A 19,619-nucleotide genomic window follows, 5' to 3' on the forward strand; every position below is an offset into this window, starting at 1 on the left:
TGTAGAGTTTCATGTGCTTGGCCGAGCTTTGGGCTGGGATAGGTGGGAGCCCTGCAGGGAAATGGCTGGGTGGCCTTGCAGTAATGCTGCCCAGGGCTGGTGACCTATGGCAGCAAGCTCAGGCAGCTCTCAGCTGTTCTGAGGCTGTGTGCAGGTACATGTTGCGGTGAGCAGTCTGGTGGCAATAGAGCAGTGTCACCGTGGTGGGGGAACCTGCAGAGTGATGGGCTGATGCCATCCCAGCACTGTGACAGTGCCTGCAAGAAGAGCAAGTGAGAGGCTGGGAGCAGGGCAGCCTCCAGCAGGAGACAGGCCGTCAGCTCTGTTCCTCAGGCTGTGTCACGCTGCGCGTGGGACCTCGCTGCCAGTCCAAGGAGCAGGTCCTTGTCTCCATCCTGCTTTGCCAGCAAGACCTGACTCCATAATGGCCAGGACCAGGCTGTGTGGTGCCGCTTGTGATCCTTGGGAAGCGCCAGGAGCATGAGCACGGGGCTGGGGGAAGTGGCGAGCTCCACACTGAGCTGCGTGTTGAGGCAGGCTCCCCCCCGAGGGACCAACACTGCCTGGCTCCCAGCTGGACCAGTGCACCGAGCTTCCTGCCCAGCCTGTTCTGGGACATCAAAAAAGCCACCGGAGGCGCTGACTGGTGCCATGCCAGCAGACACGGCCTCCGGGGCTGCAGGGGCACAGGTCGCTGCGGGCAGATACCATCGGTACCAGAGGGCAGCGAGCTGGAAGGGCCAGCACTGCCGGCAGTGAGGAACCGGTATGTGAGAAACAGCTACACTGGCACCCCGAGAGAGCCACCAGCCCTGGCACCTCGACACAGCTGGCAGTTCCGATGCCCTGAGCCATCCACCAGCCCCAGTGCCCTGACACAGACACTGGCCTTGGCACCCCAAGACAGCCAACAGCTGCTCCACCCCAGCGTGGGTGCTTCCTTGGGTTAAGGACCCTCAGGTCCTGGTACTGCATGGCCCTGCTATGTGTCACAGCCCAGCCATAGCCTCGCAGAGCAGCTCTGGCTGGGGGCTCACTGTGGAGTCCAGGCATGGCCGTTGCCCGTGGCTGGCAGCGAGCCAGGGCAGAGCCTGCTGGATGAACAGACACAAAGGGCTCCGGCACTGCCTGCAGCAAAGGTAGTGCTGCCTGCCCTGGATTTCCCTTTGTGCCTCTCTCAGAGCTGCTGGGCTCTTTGTGCTGCTGAGAACAAGCCCTGGCTTTGGAGGGAGGTGGCCCACGGGAAGGGCTGTCACCAAAAAGGACATGGGACCTGTCACCAAGAAGGATGTTGGGACCCGGCTCTTGTCCCCCTAGAGCTGCGGCTGGCACGCAGGCAGAGAGGCCTGGCAGGAGGCTGTGTCCCCAGCACCCTGCATGGCACCCGTCCCACAGTGCTGCCAGGGCAGCCTCTGCTGTCCCTGCAGCCAGACAAAGGCAGCACAGAGCAGAGGGTGAAACCAGAACCCTTTATTTGTGTCCTTGCAGGAACAGAAGGAGGAAGAGGCCAGAGTAGCACAGAGCAGCTGCTGAGCCTGAGCCAGGGGAGGGGGCAAAGAAGGGCAAAAGGAGTGAGCAGGGCCAGATCGTCCCTGAGGCAAGCCTGGCTGCAGGGTGTCCTGCATCTTGTGCAGCTGTGAGGGAGAGCTCTGCTGACAGGATAGCTCCAGTGCCACTTGAGTTATTGCTCGCAGAAACTGAGACATGTTTGGATTATTGCATGGAGAAACAGACCCAGCGTTGCCTTATTGCTCAGAGAAATGGATCCAGTTTGGGCTTATTGCTTTGTCAGATCTACTTTGCAGCAGAGAGGGCCCCAGGAAGCCAGCAGAGGTGGGCAGTCCCCTGCCTGCTGGTGAAGGCACAAATTGGTACTGAGGGCAGAGGGGGCTTTGCTGGGTGCAGCATGGGCCAGCCAGGAGCACCTCTGTGTGCTTCCCCCACACACGGACCTGCCCTTGGTTTGCATAAGGAGTTGAAATCCCATCGTGGGAGAACAGAGCTGCTGCAGGCGAGGCAACTTCCCAGGGCCCCACCTCTAGAGGCTGCAGAGACAGCTGGCATCTTGCCTGCCATCTTGTCAGGTGTGAGGGGAGCATCAGGGGTCCCACCTGAGGCACAGTGTGACTGATGAGAGAGGGTACCTCTGTACTCTGCTCACTGAAAGAGGACACTTCTGAGACCACGAAGAGCTGTAGCAGCTGGAGGAGTGGATCTGGAGAGCCACAGGGCGCTCACAGCACGATCTTGAAGGAGCTGCAAGAGACAGGAGAGGTTCTGCACCTCCTCACTGGGTCACACATGGGTGGTTTGCGAGTGCCTGGTGCCACAGCGGCACCACTGCCCAGTGTGAGGGAGGCTCTGCCCATCCAGCATGAGATGAAGCTGGGCTCTGCTGTTCTGGGACACCTCATACAGGGTAGCCTTGCCCCACTCTCCCCAACAAGGGTTGGCGAACCCCTCCCGTGAGGCAGATCCCCGCAGATCGAGCTGTACCTGGCAAAGTCCGGGCAGCGGGAGATGACGTGCTGGAACTCAGAGAGGTTGATGGTGCCGTCCTTGTCAATGTCAGACTCCTCCAGGATCTGGAAGGGAGGGAGAGGCGAGCAGTGAGCTCTGTGTTGCCGGGACAATGCAGCTCCCTGTGCCCTGCCAGATGGTCCTCACGTTTCGGATGAGCTGCTCCATCTCGGCGTCGTTCAGCCGTGACTCTTCGCCTTGCCCCGTCAGACAGTTCACCAGCTTCTCCAGGTCCTTTCTGTCCAGAGTTCCATCATCATCAAAGTCTTTGGGCAGAAAAAAGTTGTGTTTCAGTAAGGCTGCAGCGACCACAGCGAGCTCTTGGGTTCGGCAAGCAGGGGGCCTGGGTGACCAGAGGACATAGCAGGCTCCACGTCATACACCGTCACACCAAGCCAGCCATTCCACAAGGAATTCCTAAAGCTGCTATCCCTGTGAGTACTCCAAGGGCCCTGCCAGCTCTCCCTTGAAGTAAGGGGACCCTAGGACACAGCCTCCACCCCCAGTCTCACCAAAGATGCGGAAGGCATAGTGGGATTTGATGTCCGAGGTGGCGGAATCGCTGAAGACACTCAGCATATCGAGGAAGTCTTCAAAGGACATGCTGTCATCTCCAGTATTTGAGGTGGAGAACACCCGGCAGATCCGGTGCTGGAAGGGGTTTGCCTGCCAGGACAGGACAGCTCAAGGCTGGACTGGTTCTGCCACAGCAGACAACCCTACTCTGCCGTGGGTCTGTCACACACAGTGTGACTGTGACAGTCCCATGCTTCCCTGCAGAGCCGCCCCGCACAACAGGGAGCTGCAGGCTCCTGTACAATGTCGCAGGTACAAGGAAGCTGTTTGTTGGCACAGCTGACGTGCAACAAGCAAACAGCTTCCCCAGGTGACTGCTGGAGTAGCAGGGTGAGGGCATAGCACTGGGTGGGTAAACAGGGCCCTGCCCAAACATGCCCAGGTCCAGGGAGCAGCAGCGAATCCTACTGGCTGCGAGGCACCGTACCCGCAGCTCTGGCAGCGTCAGGATCTGGCTCTTGGGAATCCGCACGAAGTGGGCGTTTTCCCTCTCCTCCTTTGGCAGCAGTTCACTGAACCTCTTGTAGGCACTTGAAGAGGCAAGAACAAGAGAGGCTCTGTGGCGTGAGGGGCGCAAGAGGCAGCCCTCTGGGCACAGGCAGTGCCGGCGGTTCTTCCCAACGCTGCTGTTTCCCACAGCTCCCTGCCAGCTGTGTCCAGAGCTGCCCCGGAGCACAAGTGTGCCAGCCCGGGTGGTCCTGTGAAGGCAGCACCCCCACATCTGCTCCCAGAACCCCGGTGACCGCTGGCAGGGGACAGGCGCTGGCCCTGCTGCCTGCCAGCCCAGGCAGCTGGGGTTCAGAGGGGGCAGAAGCTGCCCCCAGAGCCAGCGCATTGATCTGTAGCGTGCCACCGGCGCAGCCCACGCCCCGAGCCATCAGTGCAGGGTGCCACCTGCCTGGCTCACGCCCTTTGCTCCCAGCAGCATCTACAGACTTCCACCTGGCGCCAGGGCTGGGCTGGGCACCTCCCACCCCTTGCCTGTCGTCAAGCGGCTCCCCTCTGAGGGGGGAGCCCCAAAACAAGACCGGGACCACCCAGACTCCAGGGCAGAAGCAGCCTCCCACCATGAGGACCGAGAAGAACCCCAGCGGGCCCAGCACTCACTCCCGGTGTGCCCGTCCCCGGCGGTACTTACAGCAGGATCTCTTGCTTGTTCAGGAACGTCAGCTCCTGCGGGAGAGACCGGCTCAGCACCGAGGCCTGGCCCGGGCCGTGCCAGGACCCAGCCCGGGCCGCCCCAGCTGCGGGCCACCTTCTGCCCCCGGGCAACGCAAATCCCGCCATTCATCCGCCTTCTCCGGCAGCCGAAGCCCCTGCTCAGTCACTGTCCCTCCCCCGTCCCGGTGGTCCGGTGCCCCGTACCTGGTACTCGCTCAGCGCGTTCCGCGACAGCAGGCTGCCCGCGCCCCCCATCGCGGCCGCACGGCTTCCGCTCCTCGTCCTGCCTGCCGCTGGGACAGCGACGCCGCGCCCCGGGGCGGGCCCGCACCGCACCTCCGCCGAGACCCGACCGGGACCGGCCCGGCCCAGTCCGGCCCCGCCCCGCCGCCGAGACCAGCTCTCTGCCGCGCGTACCAGGCAGAGAGCGAGGGATGAAGGCAGGATAGCGGCCCGGCGGCTCTGCGCGCCTCGCCGAGCCCTGAAAGAGGCCTCAGCCCCGCCTCCGGAACCGGCTCCCAGCATGGCGGAGGCCGGAACGAGCGAGGAGCCGAGGGACCCGAGTCCCAAGGAGTTCGTGTATGGGGAGGAGGAGTTCATCATGCCAGGAACCGGCTGGGAGGACGAGCCAGGCTCCGTGCCGTCCCGCTTCGACCGGGCGCTGCTGGAGAGCTGGGACGACAGGATGGAGCAGGGTCTATTCCGATACCGGCTCGGCCCGCTGCCCACCCGCGTCCTGCCCGGGCCCCTGCGCTTGGTGGCCCAGCTGAATGTCCAACGCGGCACCGAGCGCCGCCCGCCGCAGCCCGTCCGCAGCCTCCGGCAGCCCTTCGACCCCACCGCCTTCAACTTCACCCGGCTGCGCCCAGGAGAGCTGCTGCTCCGCCTGCGGAGGGTTGCCAGGGACGGGGACCGGGGCTGCCCCGGTGAGCCGGACCCTCTCCTGGTGGCCATCAACGCCAGCCCGCTGGAGCGGGGCCACGTACTGCTGCTGCCGGAGCCGAGCCGCGGGCTGCCGCAGGCCCTCACGGCGCCGGTGCTGCTCGGCGGGCTGGAGGCGGCCCTGCTCAGCGCCCACCCCGGCTTCCGCCTGGGCTTTAACGGGCTGGGTGGCTATGCCTCAGTCAACCACCTGCACTTGCACGGCTTCTACGTGAGCCGCCCGCTGCCGGTGGAGGCTGCGCCTGCCCAGACTCTCTGCCCGCGCCGCCGTCTCTGGCTCCTTCTGCGCGGCGTACCGGCACCCGCTTTTCTCTTCTACGCCGCCGGCCCTGCCGACCTGGAGGCAGTGTCCCGGGACGTGTGCCGGGCGGCGGAGCATATCGTTGACACCGGTCTGGCCTACAACGTCTTCATTACGCGGGGCGAGCCGCCAGAGGGGGCCGGGACCGGAGCCGGTCGGGGGCTGCGAGTGCTGCTATGGGCCCGCAAGCCCAGCTTCGGTAGCAAGGCGAGCGAGGACTTCAACGTGGCGCTGTGCGAGTTGGCAGGGCACTTGCCGTTGCCGTCGGCCCCGCTCTACCGGGACATCACCGAGGAGGAGGCGCTGCGCACCATCCACGAGCACCTCCTCCCGGAACCGGAGCTGCTGCGCCTCGGCGAGGACCTGGTGCGGCTGCTGGCGAGCTGACCGGAGGCGAGGACCGGGCTTGCCCCGCACGTGGGCACCGCACAGATGCCTCCGCATCGGTACCGGCCGCCAGGGGGCACTACTCGGCAGAGGGGGGTGGGGTGCTAGGCTCTCCACGTGATAGCACGGGGTCGCTCTGGCCGCCGGCGCCGGCGTCTCTACGGTCCCGTCGCTATGGGAACGGCGCCGGCGATGGAGGCGGGGGACAGCGAGGGGGCACCGGCTTCGGGCAGCCTCCCGGGCCTGCCCGCTGCCCCCGGCGGCCCCCCAGGCCCCGAGCCACGGCGGAGGAGGCGGAAGAGCAGGCGAGTGCGGTGGGGGGAGCGGGAAGCAGCCGAGCAGACCTCACCCCCTTTCCCGGTCCGTTGTGCCCGCGTTTCGCCGGGTCTGCAGTAGTCCGTCGTTAGCCCCGAGCCGGGCTCTGTCCGCTCTCTGCTGCCCGCACCGCCTGACCCGTGTTCGTTACCGGGGTACGTCCGGTCACCAAAGGGCGCTGCTCGGCCGTGCCCCTTCACCTCAGCCTTAGAGAAGCTTTCGAGGGACCTTCCGAATCGGAAAATAAACGTTTGCCCTTCCGCTGGCCCAGTGCTCCCAGGTGGAATATGCCCTGTGCTCAGGAGCCCTCTGCCCCCTCACCTACCCGTGCTGCTCCCACTCGTGCCCCTTAGCTCTGTGTGTGTGGAACTCAGCTGTCCCCCTCCCACCCAGGTGCCAGCTCCTCACTGTGCAGCTCTCTGTGCTCTCTCCACTCCAGCGTGGCCTCCATCAACCTGACCAGCTGCAAGTATGAGAGTGGTAAGTGCAGGGTGCCCCTTGCAGCCCTTGGGTGCCTGTTTAGCAGGGTCAAGCACTGGTACACCAGTTCCACCTTCTTACCTACTTATGTATTCATTGGGCTTCTGGGAGCTTTCTACCCCCTGGACTGAGGTGCTCTCAAGTTCAGAGACACAAAATGTGCCATAGCAGTGAAGGCTCTCATCCTGTGTCTGCTTTTGCCATACATCTGCCAACGCTGGTGAGGAGCTAGCTAGGGGTAGTTACAAGGCAAGGCTGCTCCTTGTGCTTGGTCACAACTGTTTCACAGCGGTGGAATGGGCAAGACGAGCACCCAGAATCTCTTCCTTTGCTGTCCATTTCTAGTGACATGCTCTCCTGGGAGCTGCTCCTCTGTCCTGTCCTCTGCTGCCACGAGCTGTGTCTCCAGAGAACAGGCTCCTGGCTGTTATTATCCAAGCTGCTAATGACTGCTCTAACAGTACAACTACGTGTGCCTGAAAGTCACAGCTTGGTCAGCTGGGCAAGGGACAAAGCTTTTGCAGAGGCGCAAGCACCTCGTGTTTTGCCTCGGGCTATGCTGGGGCACCTTGGTGATGGGGGATGGATGGGGACCCACAGCAGGAGGTAGTGCGGCAGCGTGACCAGAAGCATTGCACACCAGTTCTGTGGTGACCTTTGTCACCTTCCCAGCCCCATGAGAGGCCAAACTGGAACCATCTCAGCAGCAACCTGCTCCTGAGCTCATGTGTTCTATGCCAAAGAGTAGATGGGACTCTTCTCTCCAGAATATTTGTATCTGCCCCTGAAGTTCTGGACCCTTAGAGGATCCAAGCCTGCTGTAGCGTGGGAGGTGCTCTGGGACCTCGAGGCACGTGGAGCTAGGGGGCCGATAGCCCCTGCTACCTTTGCAGTTGATTGCACTCTGTGCCTGGTTACGCTGGGGATTTGGTACTGACAGCCTCTGCCTGGCCCTGCAGTGCGGCGGGCAGCGCGGCGCTGCGGGCTGCAGGAAGCAGCAGAGGATGAGGAGTGGACAGTGTACTGGACAGACTCCTCTGTGTCCCTGGAGCGTGTCATGGAGATGAAGAGGTTTCAGGTAAACGCACCCCCCAAACCCCCTCCCCCGATAAAGGCTCAGGATGAGCTCAGGAAGGGGGTGCGATGGGAGCTGTTAGTGGAACAAGGAGATGAAGAATTGAACAGAGGTCTCCAAGCCAGCACCTGTTGCCCCTTGTCTCCATTCCAGAGGCCACAGGTCCGTGGGGCTTTGCTTCTGTTGCGTTGCTGCTACAGGGCCACCAGCAAGGCTCTGGCAGTCAGTGGTGCGAACTGGAGACCTGCCAGCCCCTTTAATGCAGCACAAAACAAATGGTTCTGGGTGACAAATGGCTGCTTCCCGGCGCTGCCATCTCCCAGCCAGGGAGAGCTCCAGGGCTGAGATGGAGCCAGCAGATAAATCACACTGGTGAAGCACAGATAAATCAGTCCTAGCCTAATCTTGTCCCTCAGCACGGTTCAAGGCAACCCCAGGCCCAGCTTCCCGTTCTACGTGCCGGCTTCTCCGCACCCGCGCTTCGGCTGGCTGTCGAGGAGGCTCCCTGCCTTCCTCTGCTGATTCTCTTTCCCGTCGGCATCTCCTCAGAGAATCAACCACTTCCCAGGGATGATCGAGCTGTGCCGCAAGGACTTGCTGGCACGCAACCTCAACCGCATGCTCCGCCTCTTCCCCAAGGACTACAACATCTTCCCCCGCACCTGGTGCCTGCCAGCCGAGTGAGTGACACGTGTGGGACACAGGGGGGTGCAATTTGGAAGTGCTCGACAGGGCTACGGGGGCCTCTTGAGGCCTCTTGGAAATCTCATCTCTTGGCCTGGGCCTTCGTAACCTTGTTTGGAACAGTCAGGGTGTTGAGACACATCTCTGGTTTCAGGGATGTGTAGCTCATAGACTCAGATTTGTTTGGGTTGGCAAAGCCCTCTGAGATCACTGAGTGCAACCTTAAACTTAACACCACCAAGGCCATTAAACCATGTCCCCAGGTACCATGTCCATGCATTTCTTGAGCACCTCCAGGGATGATGAGGCCACCACCCCCTCTGCAGCCTGTTCCAATGCTTGACCACTCCTGCAGGAATAAATTTTTTCCTAATCTTCAACCTGAACCAATTTCAGGTCATTTCCCCTTGTTCTGTCATCTGACACTAGGGAGAAGAGCCCAACCCCCACCTGTCTCCAATCTCCTTTCAGGGAGTTGTAGAGAACAAACTCCAATCAGACTGGATTAGCCTGTGGGATGTGGTGTCCTCTGTGCTGGGTGCCTTGCTGCTGGAGTGTGAAATCAAGCGAGAGGGACCCATCCAGAAAGCCAAAGGGCAGTGGGAGAGCAGGAAGTGTAATTGATGCTTCTGGAGGGAGGGGTCTCTCAGCTGCCTGGGGTGACCAGCTGAGGTGGCTGCAGGGCAGTGTGGATAGCTGGGTGGCTGCTTTTAAAGATCAGATGCATAACATGATGTGAGACCTCAGCTCGTGACCTTTGCTCCCTGCTTAGAGTGCTCTGGCCATGGCCTTCTGCCTGCTGGCTGATGAACTGGTATTAAGGTGCAAGAGTGGCTCCAGTGAAGGAGACCAGTGTTTGGAGAACAGGTCTGGTGAGGAGCAGCTGCGGGACCTGAGATTGTTCAGCCTGGAGGAAAGGAGGCTGAGGGGAGACCTTCTGGCTCTACATGTCCCTGAAAGAAGGTTGAGCCAGGTGGGGGTTAGTCCAAGGAACTAGTCACAGAACAAGAGGAAATGGCCACAAGTTGCCCCAGGGTGGGATTGGGTTGGACATGAAGAACAATTTCCTGCCTTTGAGGGTTGTCAAGGCCTGTCCCAGGTTGTCCAGGGCAGTGATAGACTCCCTATTCTTCAAAGATGTGGAGGTGTGGTGCTGGGGCTCATGTTTTGGTGGTGACCTGGCAGTGCTGGGTTAATGATTGGACTGGATGAACTAAAAGGTCTTTTCCAACTGAAGTGACTCTGTGACTGTATGAAAAGGGGATGTAAAGACTTGTGACCTCCTCCTCCTTTGTAGCTAGGGCTGCTCTCTGTAGCAGCAGAGGCAAAATCTTACTGGCTCCTGCAAGTTCAGTGGTGAGCACTTCCTATGAACTTCCCAGCAGAAATGGAGATGTGTGGTGGGATCTAGAGAGCTTTGTCAGGTTGCATAAGGACCTTTTTGTCAGTGAGGGAGCTGAGGAATAGCTGTGCTGTTCCTCTGCTGCAGAAGCATGGTCTGTTCTGCTCTGTGGCACCATCATTTGAGTACACAGCTGTCAAGAGAGAGCTCAGAGGCAGGGTATGGCAGCTGCTAACAGCCACCCTCCTTTCCCCTGCTCCTTGCCCAGCTATGGAGACTTCCAGGCCTACAGACGCACGACAAAGAGGAGAACATTCATCTGCAAGCCAGAGAGCAGCTGCCAGGGCAGAGGCATCTTCATAACACACAATCCAGAGGAGATCAGGCACGGAGAGCATATGATCTGCCAGCAGTACATCTCCAAGGTAACAGCAGGGACAGTCCCCAGGCACAGGTGGGGAGGGCTGCAGCTTCCCAGCTCTGCCAGCATCCCACAGCCTCCTTGTGGCCTGTGCGTTCCTGGAGCTGCCAGACAGCCTGGCAGGAGCACGAGGAAAGCCTTTCTCTGAGCTGCCATGGGGTGGCACAAGCCGTGCAGATGAGCGGCAGCCTGGAGAAGCAGCACTCCAACAGCGTTTCCTTGTCTCACCCTCGCTGCTGCCGTTTCTCTCCCAGCCTTTCCTCATCGATGGCTTCAAGTTTGACATGCGTATCTACGTGCTGCTCACCTCCTGTGACCCCCTGAGGGTTTTTGTCTACAAGGAGGGTCTGGCCCGCTTTGCCACCATGAGGTACATCGATCCCAGCAGCAGAAACCTGGTAAAAATGGGAAGCTTCCCAAAAACCTCCTGTAGTACCTGCAGCTGTTAGTGCCTCATTGGTCCTTGGGGCACTCCAAACCTTGAAAAGAGAGTGACTGCTGGGCTGGATGGGAGCCAGCCTTTACTTTTCCTATTCTCCCCTCCCTCTGTGCCTCCTCCTTCTCACAAGAGGTATTTTAGGAGGGTCTGATTCATAGAAGGTTTGGGCTGGAAGGGACCTTGAAGATTATCTACTTCCAACCCCCCTGCCATGGGACATCTCCCACTAGATCAGATTGCTGAAGGCCTCATCCAGCCTGACCCCAAACACTTCCATAGAATCATAGAATCAACCAGGTTGGAAGAGAAATCCAAGCTCATCGAGTCCCATCTAGCATCCAGCCCTGTCCAGTCAAGCAGACCATGGCACTGAGTGCCTCATCCAGTCCTTTCTTGAACATCTCCAGGGACGGTGCCTCCACCACCTCCCTGGGCAGCCCATTCCAATGCCAATCACTCTCTCTGCCAACAACTTCCTCCTAACATCCAGCCTAGACCTCCCCTGGCACAACTTGAGACTGTGTCCCCTTGTTGTTGCTGGGAAGTAGATGTATTCCCAGTCCCCATGTTTAGGCTGTTTACTGGTCTTACCATGGGACTGTTTCACTTGAAAGGAATCTTTGAGAGTTCCGAGTTCAACCTTCTGCCAAAAACTGTGTGAAAAATAAGTGCACATCTGGTTTCTGGGGGGCTTCACCCAGATCTTGAAAACCTGCAAGAACAGAGACCCCACAACACCTCCAGGCAACATTCCTACTGCCATTCCCTGTCTGCCTGTGCTTAAGGTGGAAAAGAAGGACCTGGGCATTACCTGGTGGTACTGGAACAGTCTGGGAGAGATCAGGAGGGGAACTGGGAAGACAAATAGCAGAATGTGGCCGTGCCCATCTCCAGGCAGGGGTCTGCAAACTGTAAAATCCCTGCAGAGCAGGGGCCACAGTCATGGCTGTGCCATCCCCTGCCACATAGCTCTCTGCCTGCTTGTCCCAGAGCTGCATGGCCCAAAGGACTCACTCTGTAACACAGGCATGGCTGGGAGAGGTCTCCTGCCCTGGGTGAGCAGGGGAAGAGAAGGGATCTGCAGAGATCTGCTGCAGGTCCTGAAGATCCTTGGTTTATTGGCAAGGCTGTGTCTGGAATGGCAGGTGTAGACCTGCCTCCTGTGCTCCAGCCCAGAGATGGGGACAGAGGTGTGAAAGGACAGAACTCTGTCAGCTCTAGCTTCTGCCTGGGAAGGGAGTGACCCCCTGGCTGAAGTCGCTGTCACAGGGGACAGAAGCAGTAGGTGAAGTTGGTGTTTGGGTTGGTGCTAATGAGGCTGTTTGTGCTCTGTGGTTAAGAGCAAATGAAAGTCTCTCTTGCTGTTCCTGTCACAGGATGATATCTGCATGCACCTGACCAACTATGCCATCAACAAAAACAACCAGAACTTCATCCAGGATGACAGGACAGGCAGTAAAAGGTACAGTCCTGGCCAGGTACTGCAGAGCCTGGTGCATATCCTGCACCAGGCTGCACTTGAAACACTTTTAACTCCATCTTTCTGGGAGTAAGGGTGATACCCTAGGTCAGCTCCTACCATCTGCTGTCCTCCACACAGGAAGCTGTCCACCCTGAATGCCTGGATGACAGCTAACAGCTACAACACCACAAAGCTCTGGGAAGACATTGAAGATATTATTATAAAAACTCTTATTTCAGCTCACCCTGTGTTGAAGCATAATTACCAGAGCTGCTTCCCCAGCCACACCACCATCTCTGCCTGCTTTGAGATACTGGGATTTGATATCCTGCTGGACAGAAAGATGAAGCCTTGGCTGCTGGAGGTGAGGAGAGGTCTGCTGCTTTGCCAAGAGCTGGCTCCTCTTGGGGGGAGTCTCTAGAACAAAGGGTGGTGAACAGAACTCATATGATTAGGAAGGACCACCTCATCTGCAAGGTTAAACAGGCCATGAAGAACAGGAGGCTAAGCAAGATCAAGGTGCCCATTCCTTACAAAGCCTTTCAAACAGCCAGAAGTCCCCTGGACCGTGGCACTCCTTGGGCTGTCACAGTGTTCTGAGTTCAGGAGAGCTGCCCCTTACCTGTCCCCCACAATGTGTGGGGTCTGTGTGACCTGCCGTGTGGGTGACAGTCCTCTGCAGAAGGGCAGGACCAGCCTCCTGTGTTCTGTCACCATCAGAGGGAAGAACATGGGGCCAGAGCAGGCTCTGGGAGCTGCTGCCAGGTTAGACTGGGTGCTTGTTCTGGCAGGTGAACCACTCTCCCAGCTTCAGCACAGACACTGCCATTGACTGTGAGGTGAAGGATGCCCTCCTGTGTGACACCCTCACCCTGATAAACCTGCATGCCTGCAACAAAAGGAAGGTGCTGGAGGAGGACAAGCAGCGAGTGAAGGAACGGCTCCTCCAGGGTCCCCAAACCCTCCGTGCACCCAGGTACTGCCCTGCCCGAGCCCTGCCCTCTGCCTGCCCCTGCAGCCTCGGCTGCTCCCAGCTCCCTGCAGTGTGCAGCGGGGCAGATACTCCTGTAGCAGGCACATTTTAACCCCGGGTCTCTTGGGTGGACAGGCTGAGGGGCAGGGTGCAAGCCTGAGTGGCAAAGGTTCAGAGATCTGCAGTCACTTCACAGACTCACAGAACTGGTTTGGTTGGAAAAGACCTCTAAGAGCATTGAGTCCAGCCAACAACCCAACACCATCATGGCCATTAAATCATATCCCAAAGGGCTGTGTCCACAGGTTTCTTGAACACCTCCAGGGATGGGGACTCTACCACCTCCCTGGGAAGCCTGTTCAATCCCTGACCACTCTTGCAGGGAAGAAATTGTTCCTAATCTCCGACCAAACCTCCCCTGGCACAATTTCAGGACATTTCTTGTTCTGTCACCTCATACTAGGGAGGAGAGACTAACTCCCACCTCACTCCAGCCTCCTTTCACCAGCACTCTGCAGGCAGAGGGCAAAGAGGTGCAGGTTCCGGTGCTAGGCACCCACATGAAATGGGCAAGGTGAAGGAAAGTGCTGGCCAGGCCCTTGTCCCTCAGCCAGGACAGCAGTCAGAGCCACTTCCCACACTCCCTGCCCATGCTTTCTCCTGGCTTGCAGGCATGAGGAGCTGGAGGCCAAGCAGGCTGCCTGGCTGGAGCAGGTGGAGCGGTACGAGGAGTCGCACTGCGGTGGCTACCGCCGCATCTACCCAGCGCAGGGCACGGAGAGGTATGAGCCCTTCTTCAGGCAGAGCAGCTCCCTCTTCCAGGAAACAGTGGCCTCCAGAGCTCGGGAGCAGTGTGCCAGGTATGCTGCCCCTGTGCCAGGCTTCTGAGCCCTGCCTGGGGACACCTCTGCTGCTTAGCAGGTGTGAGCTGTTGAGAGCTGGAAAGGAAGGGCTCTGCTCTGTGTCACCAGAGCAAAGTGAATGCCTTTCACAAGCACCTTTGGGAGACAAAGCAAATATTCCATTCTGGAGGCACCAGACTCGTAGAATGGGTTGGGTTGGAAAGGACCTTGAAAATCATTTAGTTCCAACTCCCCCACCATGCAGCAGGGACTCCTCACACTAGCCCAGGTTGCTCAAGGCCTCATCCAACCTGGCTTTAAACATCTCTAGGGAGGGAGGATACATGACCTCCCTGGGCAACCTGTTTCAGTGTCTCACCACGCACACTGGAAAGAATTTCTAATACTCAGCCTAAATCTGCCCTCCTGAAGCTCTCTCCCTATCCTTCATCCTCCCGGCAGGCAGAGCCCAGTTTGTGGACATTTCTCACACCTGATTTTAAAGCCCATTTCTTTGCACACTGCTGTTGTGATCTGTTCACTACAGAACCTCTGACTGAAGTCAGATGTCCTCAGAGTGAAGGCTTCACAAGAGCTTTTGCTGCCATGGCTCTCACAGAAGGAGTGCCTAAGTCCAGTGTTCTGTGGCAGGCAGCAACTGGAGGAAATTCGCCTGAAAAAAGAAAAGCTGGAAGCTGTTACCAGGAAGAAGAAAAAGGAGAGGAAAGATGACCTGCATGGAGAGTCAGCCTGGGACAAATCCCAGCTCCAAAACAAACCCACAGTGCCCACCACCCACCTCACCCACAGACGCACCAGGGTGTGGGACAGGAAGGTACCAGGCTTGTCGCTGTTTGTCCATGGGGCTCCCAAAGGCAGTTCTGGGGCTCTGGGGACAGGGCTGGGTTGTGGGAGTCTCCTAAGGAGCAGAACCGCAAGTTTGGACTCTGTGAAGTCCAGAGACTTGGCAGCTTGTGCTGGAAGGTATCTCCAAACACCAGTGCTATCCCTTTTCCATTGTGGCTTCCACCACCATCTTCACTCCCAGCTGTGTAACCCTGCCCATGTCTCTATGGCACATTACTGCAGCCTCAGCCCTGCTGCACCTCGGCTCTCTTTCCTAAGGCCCAGCACATGCAGTACGACTCCACACAGCCCCAGGACATCGTGGAGCACGAGGAGAAAAGAAGAGTGAAGGCACTCCTGCAGCGTGAGAACCTCATCCGAGGGCTGGGCCTCATCCATCAGCTCTGCCAGCTGCTCCCCGCTGCTCCCAGACCAGCCCACACCCAGGGATCCTGCACTGCCATCTCCAGGAGCCAGGTAACTGGAGGTGACCCTGATCCATCCTGTGAGGCCAGCAGAGGAGACACATTCGTGGGAGATGGTGGTGGTGGGAGCCATAGGCACTGATCAGCTCTGCTGTGGGTCAGACAGGTGAGATCCAGTATAGGGTGCTGAAGATTTTCATGCAGTCAGGAGACTTTTTCCCTTCCTGGTGGGCATGCTGGGAGCACGGTGGAGGGACACACGCAGCAGAGGGGCTGAAGGGAACTGTGGGGATGTCTGAAAAAACGTCTTTAGGTGAAGTCTTCACTGCAAGCAGTGCCTCTTCCTGAACATCTATCTGACACCACTGGGAAGGTGATGATCTCTGATTGTTCAGGCTGGAGAAAAGAAGATTGAGGGGAGACCTTCTGGTTCTCTACAACTACCTGAGAGGAGCTTGGAGCCTTCTCCAGGATGAACAAGCCCAACTCTCTCAGTCTGGCCTCACAGCAGAGGACTTAGAGCCCTCCCATCATGGTTGTAGCCTTTTCTGAACCTGCTCCAACTGGCTCATGTCTCTCCTGCACTGCAGACTCCAGAGCTGGTCTCAGCAGAGTGAAGCAGAGGGACACAATTCCCTACACATGCTGTGCATGCTGCCTGGGACACAACTGGGGCTGGGAGTACACAGTGCTGGGTCATGTCCAGCTTCCAAGCAACCAGCACCAACCTCTTATGAATAGAGTTTTCCTTCCCAGCTCCTGCCAAGGCCTCTGAAGCTAAGTCATAGCCACTTTTCCTTCCAGCTGCAGTTCCCCACGGGTGTGCTCCGGGCCCAGGACCCCCAGCACGTCATGAGGCTCGTCCCTCTCTCGCTCCTGAGGACTCCAGTCCAGCCATCAGGGCCGCGGTTCACACATGACCCCAGAGCCAAGGGCCAGATGCCACCCAGCCTGGGCATGGATCCTGCCACTGTGGGCAGTCTCTGGGTCCAAGGCCAGAGCATCCCTTCCTGTGAACAGCAGAGGGTGTGGAGCACAGGCTGGCTGCGGGGCCGGGCAGCACGGCCAGCGGCGGTGACCCAGCGCGAACCGACCCAGCCCAGTGCCGAACCTGCGTGGCTGTGGCAGCTTCCCACTGTCGGGAGCACGGCTGAGGGCTGTGAGTTCATCTCCCTTCTTTTGGCTAAGTGCCCATCTGGTGAGGCTCATCAGAGAGCCACAGCCTGGGGCAGATATTTGCAAGCAGGGGCTGGTTGTGGGCTTGCCAGGGGAGGGCTGGATGAAGTTCAGAGTCTAGGGGTGCCCGGGTCCCCCAGGCTCTCTTCTGGGAACTGCTGACTAATGGGAGTCTCTGTCCAGGGCTTTTAGCGTCCCATTTGCAGGGAGAAAGGAAGAAAGTAATTGGTTTTCCATGACCAAGGAGGGATGGGGGAGCAGGACAAGCACAAAGTACTTGAGAATCAGGTCAGAAGGCCAGTAGACAAGACAGTCAGGGGATCACATAAGTTCTAAGAAGTTCGGAGGAGACATTCAGTGGCACAGTACGGCCCTCAGCCTCTCCCCAGGCCTTGCTCCTGCCACCCTGCTCCTTGTCAACTCTGCCCATGGACCTACACCCAGCCCTCCCTGGTTCCAGCATCTCCCAGAGAGGCACAGGGTCAGGTCCCATCATGGTGTCTGCCTGCCCTCCGCATCTGCCACTGTTCTAACAGGCGAAGCTGGCACGGTGTCCTCCTACAGAGGCAGCTGTCACCTAGTGTCCCCAGCCAGCCCAGGGAAGACAAGCAGTGTCATCTTCAGTCCTGCCGCGGTCCGGGAGCTGCCCATCGCCTCCGCCACCCTCACGCCGCACACACCTGGCTTGTACCGTGCCAGTGCCTCACACCACGCCAGTGCCAAGAGCGCAGGTAATGTGGCCGAGGGGCACCCTGACCGGAGCCTGGTCCCGGCACAGCCCCGCTGCACCCTCAAGGCAGCAGCCAAGCTCTCCGCTCCCTTCCGCTGCGGGCGTTCTTGGCCTCTCCCCCGCCGGGTCCGCCCCGCCGCCCGCCCCGCCCGGTGCCCAGAGCCCGGCCCCCGGTTCCCAGGCATGGCGGCGCTGGTGGGGGGCGGGCTGCGGGCGGCAGCGCTCCTCCTTAGAAGGCTTCCGCGCCGGGCGGCGGCGACCAGGGGCACAAGCCCACCGGCCTCGGAGCTGGAATCGGAGAGGTGCGAGGCGGCCGGAGACCGGAACTGGGGCCGCCACCGGAGGCCAGGAGCTCACTTCTCTCCCCGCAGGGCCCGGCGGCAGCGAAGGGCGGCGCGAATGCAGCGGATGCGGCGGGAGCTGGGCGAGAGGCGCGGAGCCCCCGAGCGCACCCTGACCTGGCAGGCGATGGAGCAGATGCGGTGAGCGGTGGGGCCGGGCCGGGATGGGGATGGGCCGTGTCGTGCCCTGGTGACCGTGCCCGTGCCCGCAGGTTCTTGCGGCAAGAGCTGCCAGAAGAGTGGCCGCTGGAGCGCCTGGCCCAGGGCTTCGGCGTCAGCCTCGATGTGGTGCGAAGGGTGCTGCGGAGCCGCAACTGTCCTCCGCCGCACCGCCAACAGCGGCAGGACCAGAGGGCACTGAACGCCGCACCGGGTCCGCGACTGACACAGGCACCCGGACAGGGCTACGAGGTCCGCGCCCCCGACGGGACGCTGCTGTACCGGCTGCCGCGGGGCCGGGGCGGGCCGGGGCCTGGCGCACAATAAAAGGGCTGGAGCGGACCCGCCTCCGAGCGCTGCTTCCGCCGCGACCGCCATGGGCTCGGAGGCGGCGGCGCTGCTGGAGGCGGCGGATTTCGCGGCCAGGAAGCACAAGGGACAGCGCCGGAAGGACCCCGAGGGCACCCCATACATCAATCACCCCATCGGTGCGGAACCCGGGGGCTCCACCCGCCGAGGCAGCGCGTCTGGCTCCTGGGGCCGCCGCTTGCCTTAGAGGGACAACCCTTGGGGCGCCGCTCCTGCGGCTCAGCACTTGCCGCCTCCCGGAATCCTCCATCCCGGCTTCGGAGGGAGCCGGGGCCCCTTGCCACTCCGCTACCTCTGCCACTTCCGTGTCCCTCCCCTTCTGTTGTCCCTGCCGCCCCATCAGTGTCTGAACCCCCGAATAGCTTCCACTCCAGGAAGACAGTTCTCCCCACCTCCCCCCCGGGATGGCCTCTGCGTTTTCTCTGTGCCTAGTGCACACGGGGGCTGCTGCTGTGCCTGGCTCACTATTCCCTGTCCCCTCAGCCCCCTACCCTGGGTGCCATTTCTCAGGACCTTATGCCTGCCCCAGTCCTGGGCTTTCACCCTGCATGAGATGCCCGTGGGACGCACAGGCCCGGGTGTGTTCGTGGCACCCCTCCGTGCCTGATGCCAAATAGCCAGTCCCAGGAGCTCCTTGCTGCTGCTCTGTACCCCCATCCCTCTCCTCTCTCTGGGTCGCAGGCGTAGCCCGGATCCTGGCCCACGAGGCTGGTGTGACCGACATCGTCGTGCTGCAGGTAATGTCCAGCCCTGCCCTGTGCCCTGTTGCAGGGAGGGCCTGGCCAGGGTCCCCCACCGTCCTCTGCTCGCCTAGGCTGCCCTCCTGCATGACACGGTGGAGGACACAGACACCACGCTGGCAGAGATCGAGGAGCTGTTCGGGCAGGAGGTGAGCAGGGTGGTGGCAGAGGTGACAGATGACAAGACACTGCCCAAGATGGAGCGAAAGCGGCTGCAGGTCGAGCACGCCCCGAGCAGCAGCCCCCGTGCCAAGCTGGTCAAGCTGGCAGACAAGCTCTACAATCTGCGCGACCTCAACCGCTGCACCCCGGCAGGTACAGCTTGTACCGGGGCCCAACGGCAGCACTGGCACTGCGGGGAGGGCCTCCAGCGACTGCCGCTCTGCCCGTGAGCGCCAGCCTGGACCCTGCTCCCTGCCGGCCAAAGCTGCTCTGAGCCTGGCCCGGTTGCAGGCGGCTGGGAGAAGCGGGAGGGGACGGGGGGTTGGAGTCGGTGCGTGCTGGCACTTTGCTCGGCTGAGCCCGGCTGGGTCTCGGGCATCGGCTTCCAGCCGGCCCAGCTGTGCGGGCATTACCGCGGGCCCGGTACCCGCTCGGGCCCGCCCCAGCGCCGCCCGCCGCCGGTGGTGACGTGTCCCCGCCGTGCCCCCGCAGGGTGGTCGCCGCAGCGCGTACAGGAGTACTTCCAGTGGGCGGCGCAGGTCGTGTTCGGCCTGCGCGGGACGAGCCCGGCGCTGGAGGCTGCCCTGCAGCGGCTCTTCGAGGAGCGCGGCCTGTCGCTGGGGCCGCCGAGCCCGCCCGGGCCTGGCTGCGGGGCCGGAGCGGCCGAGGGGAGCCGGGAGCCGCGGGCGGGGCGCGCCGGGCAATAAACGTGCGCAGAGCTAAACGGTCCGTGTCGTCTGTCGCCGGCCGC

The 19,619-nt window shown here is 60.5% G+C and overlaps 3 protein-coding genes across 5 annotated transcripts; 2 read left to right on the forward strand and 1 right to left on the reverse strand.

Moving 5' to 3' along the window:
• Positions 1–1,455: 1,455 nt before the first annotated feature.
• CIB1 (calcium and integrin binding 1) lies at positions 1,456–5,826 on the reverse strand. Its single transcript, XM_064157832.1, has 7 exons — positions 4,462–5,826; positions 4,235–4,269; positions 3,524–3,626; positions 3,033–3,186; positions 2,668–2,786; positions 2,497–2,585; positions 1,456–2,256 (listed from the first exon to the last, which is right to left on the reverse strand). Exons 1-7 carry the CDS (start codon positions 5,209–5,211, stop codon positions 2,235–2,237), a joined length of 1,272 nt encoding a protein of 423 aa, XP_064013902.1. The 5' UTR covers positions 5,212–5,826; the 3' UTR covers positions 1,456–2,234.
• TTLL13 (tubulin tyrosine ligase like 13) lies at positions 5,426–17,939 on the forward strand. 3 transcript variants are annotated; one of them, XM_064157817.1, is made up of 16 exons: positions 5,426–5,946; positions 6,596–6,682; positions 7,642–7,760; positions 8,307–8,437; positions 10,052–10,208; positions 10,459–10,602; positions 12,020–12,105; positions 12,244–12,469; positions 12,897–13,081; positions 13,750–13,938; positions 14,572–14,755; positions 15,046–15,243; positions 15,996–16,350; positions 16,904–17,399; positions 17,469–17,579; positions 17,651–17,939. In XM_064157817.1, exons 3-16 carry the CDS (start codon positions 7,740–7,742, stop codon positions 17,922–17,924), a joined length of 2,757 nt encoding a protein of 918 aa, XP_064013887.1. In that variant the 5' UTR covers positions 5,426–5,946; positions 6,596–6,682; positions 7,642–7,739; the 3' UTR covers positions 17,925–17,939. The 3 variants fall into 3 exon arrangements, with proteins under 3 accessions (XP_064013887.1, XP_064013889.1, XP_064013888.1); XM_064157819.1 differs by lacking the exons at positions 16,904–17,399; positions 17,469–17,579; positions 17,651–17,939 and having other exon boundaries at positions 5,846–5,946; positions 6,642–6,682; positions 15,996–16,721; XM_064157818.1 differs by lacking the exons at positions 5,426–5,946; positions 6,596–6,682; positions 10,459–10,602.
• Positions 17,940–17,973: 34 nt separating this feature from the next.
• HDDC3 (HD domain containing 3) lies at positions 17,974–19,592 on the forward strand. Its single transcript, XM_064157836.1, has 4 exons — positions 17,974–18,085; positions 18,648–18,703; positions 18,781–19,021; positions 19,361–19,592. The coding sequence occupies exons 1-4, from the start codon at positions 17,974–17,976 to the stop codon at positions 19,573–19,575; spliced, it is 624 nt and encodes a 207-aa protein (XP_064013906.1). The 3' UTR covers positions 19,576–19,592.
• The last annotated feature ends 27 nt before the right edge of the window (positions 19,593–19,619 follow it).

Source organism: Pogoniulus pusillus, chromosome 17, assembly GCF_015220805.1.
Source record: "Pogoniulus pusillus isolate bPogPus1 chromosome 17, bPogPus1.pri, whole genome shotgun sequence".
NCBI lineage: Eukaryota > Metazoa > Chordata > Aves > Piciformes > Lybiidae > Pogoniulus > Pogoniulus pusillus.

Bases quoted from the DNA above. Each gene is read 5' to 3' on its own strand.
- CIB1 (XM_064157832.1), bottom strand. From the start codon at position 5,211: ATGGCCACCAGGAGAGGGTCCGGCTCACCGGGGCAGCCCCGGTCCCCG. The intron at 3,627-4,234 runs GTAAGTACCGCC...TGCCTCTTCAAG, and splicing joins AACAAGCAAGAGATCCTGCT to TGCCTACAAGAGGTTCAGTG. The intron at 3,187-3,523 runs GTACGGTGCCTC...CTGTCCTGGCAG, and splicing joins TGACGCTGCCAGAGCTGCGG to GCAAACCCCTTCCAGCACCG.
- TTLL13 (XM_064157817.1), top strand. From the start codon at position 7,740: ATGGAGATGAAGAGGTTTCAG. The intron at 8,438-10,051 runs GTGAGTGACACG...CTCCTTGCCCAG, and splicing joins ACCTGGTGCCTGCCAGCCGA to CTATGGAGACTTCCAGGCCT. The intron at 17,400-17,468 runs GTGCGAGGCGGC...CTCTCCCCGCAG, and splicing joins TCGGAGCTGGAATCGGAGAG to GGCCCGGCGGCAGCGAAGGG.
- HDDC3 (XM_064157836.1), top strand. From the start codon at position 17,974: ATGGGCTCGGAGGCGGCGGCGCTGCTGGAGGCGGCGGATTTCGCGGCC. The intron at 18,086-18,647 runs GTGCGGAACCCG...TCTGGGTCGCAG, and splicing joins ATACATCAATCACCCCATCG to GCGTAGCCCGGATCCTGGCC. The intron at 18,704-18,780 runs GTAATGTCCAGC...CTGCTCGCCTAG, and splicing joins CCGACATCGTCGTGCTGCAG to GCTGCCCTCCTGCATGACAC.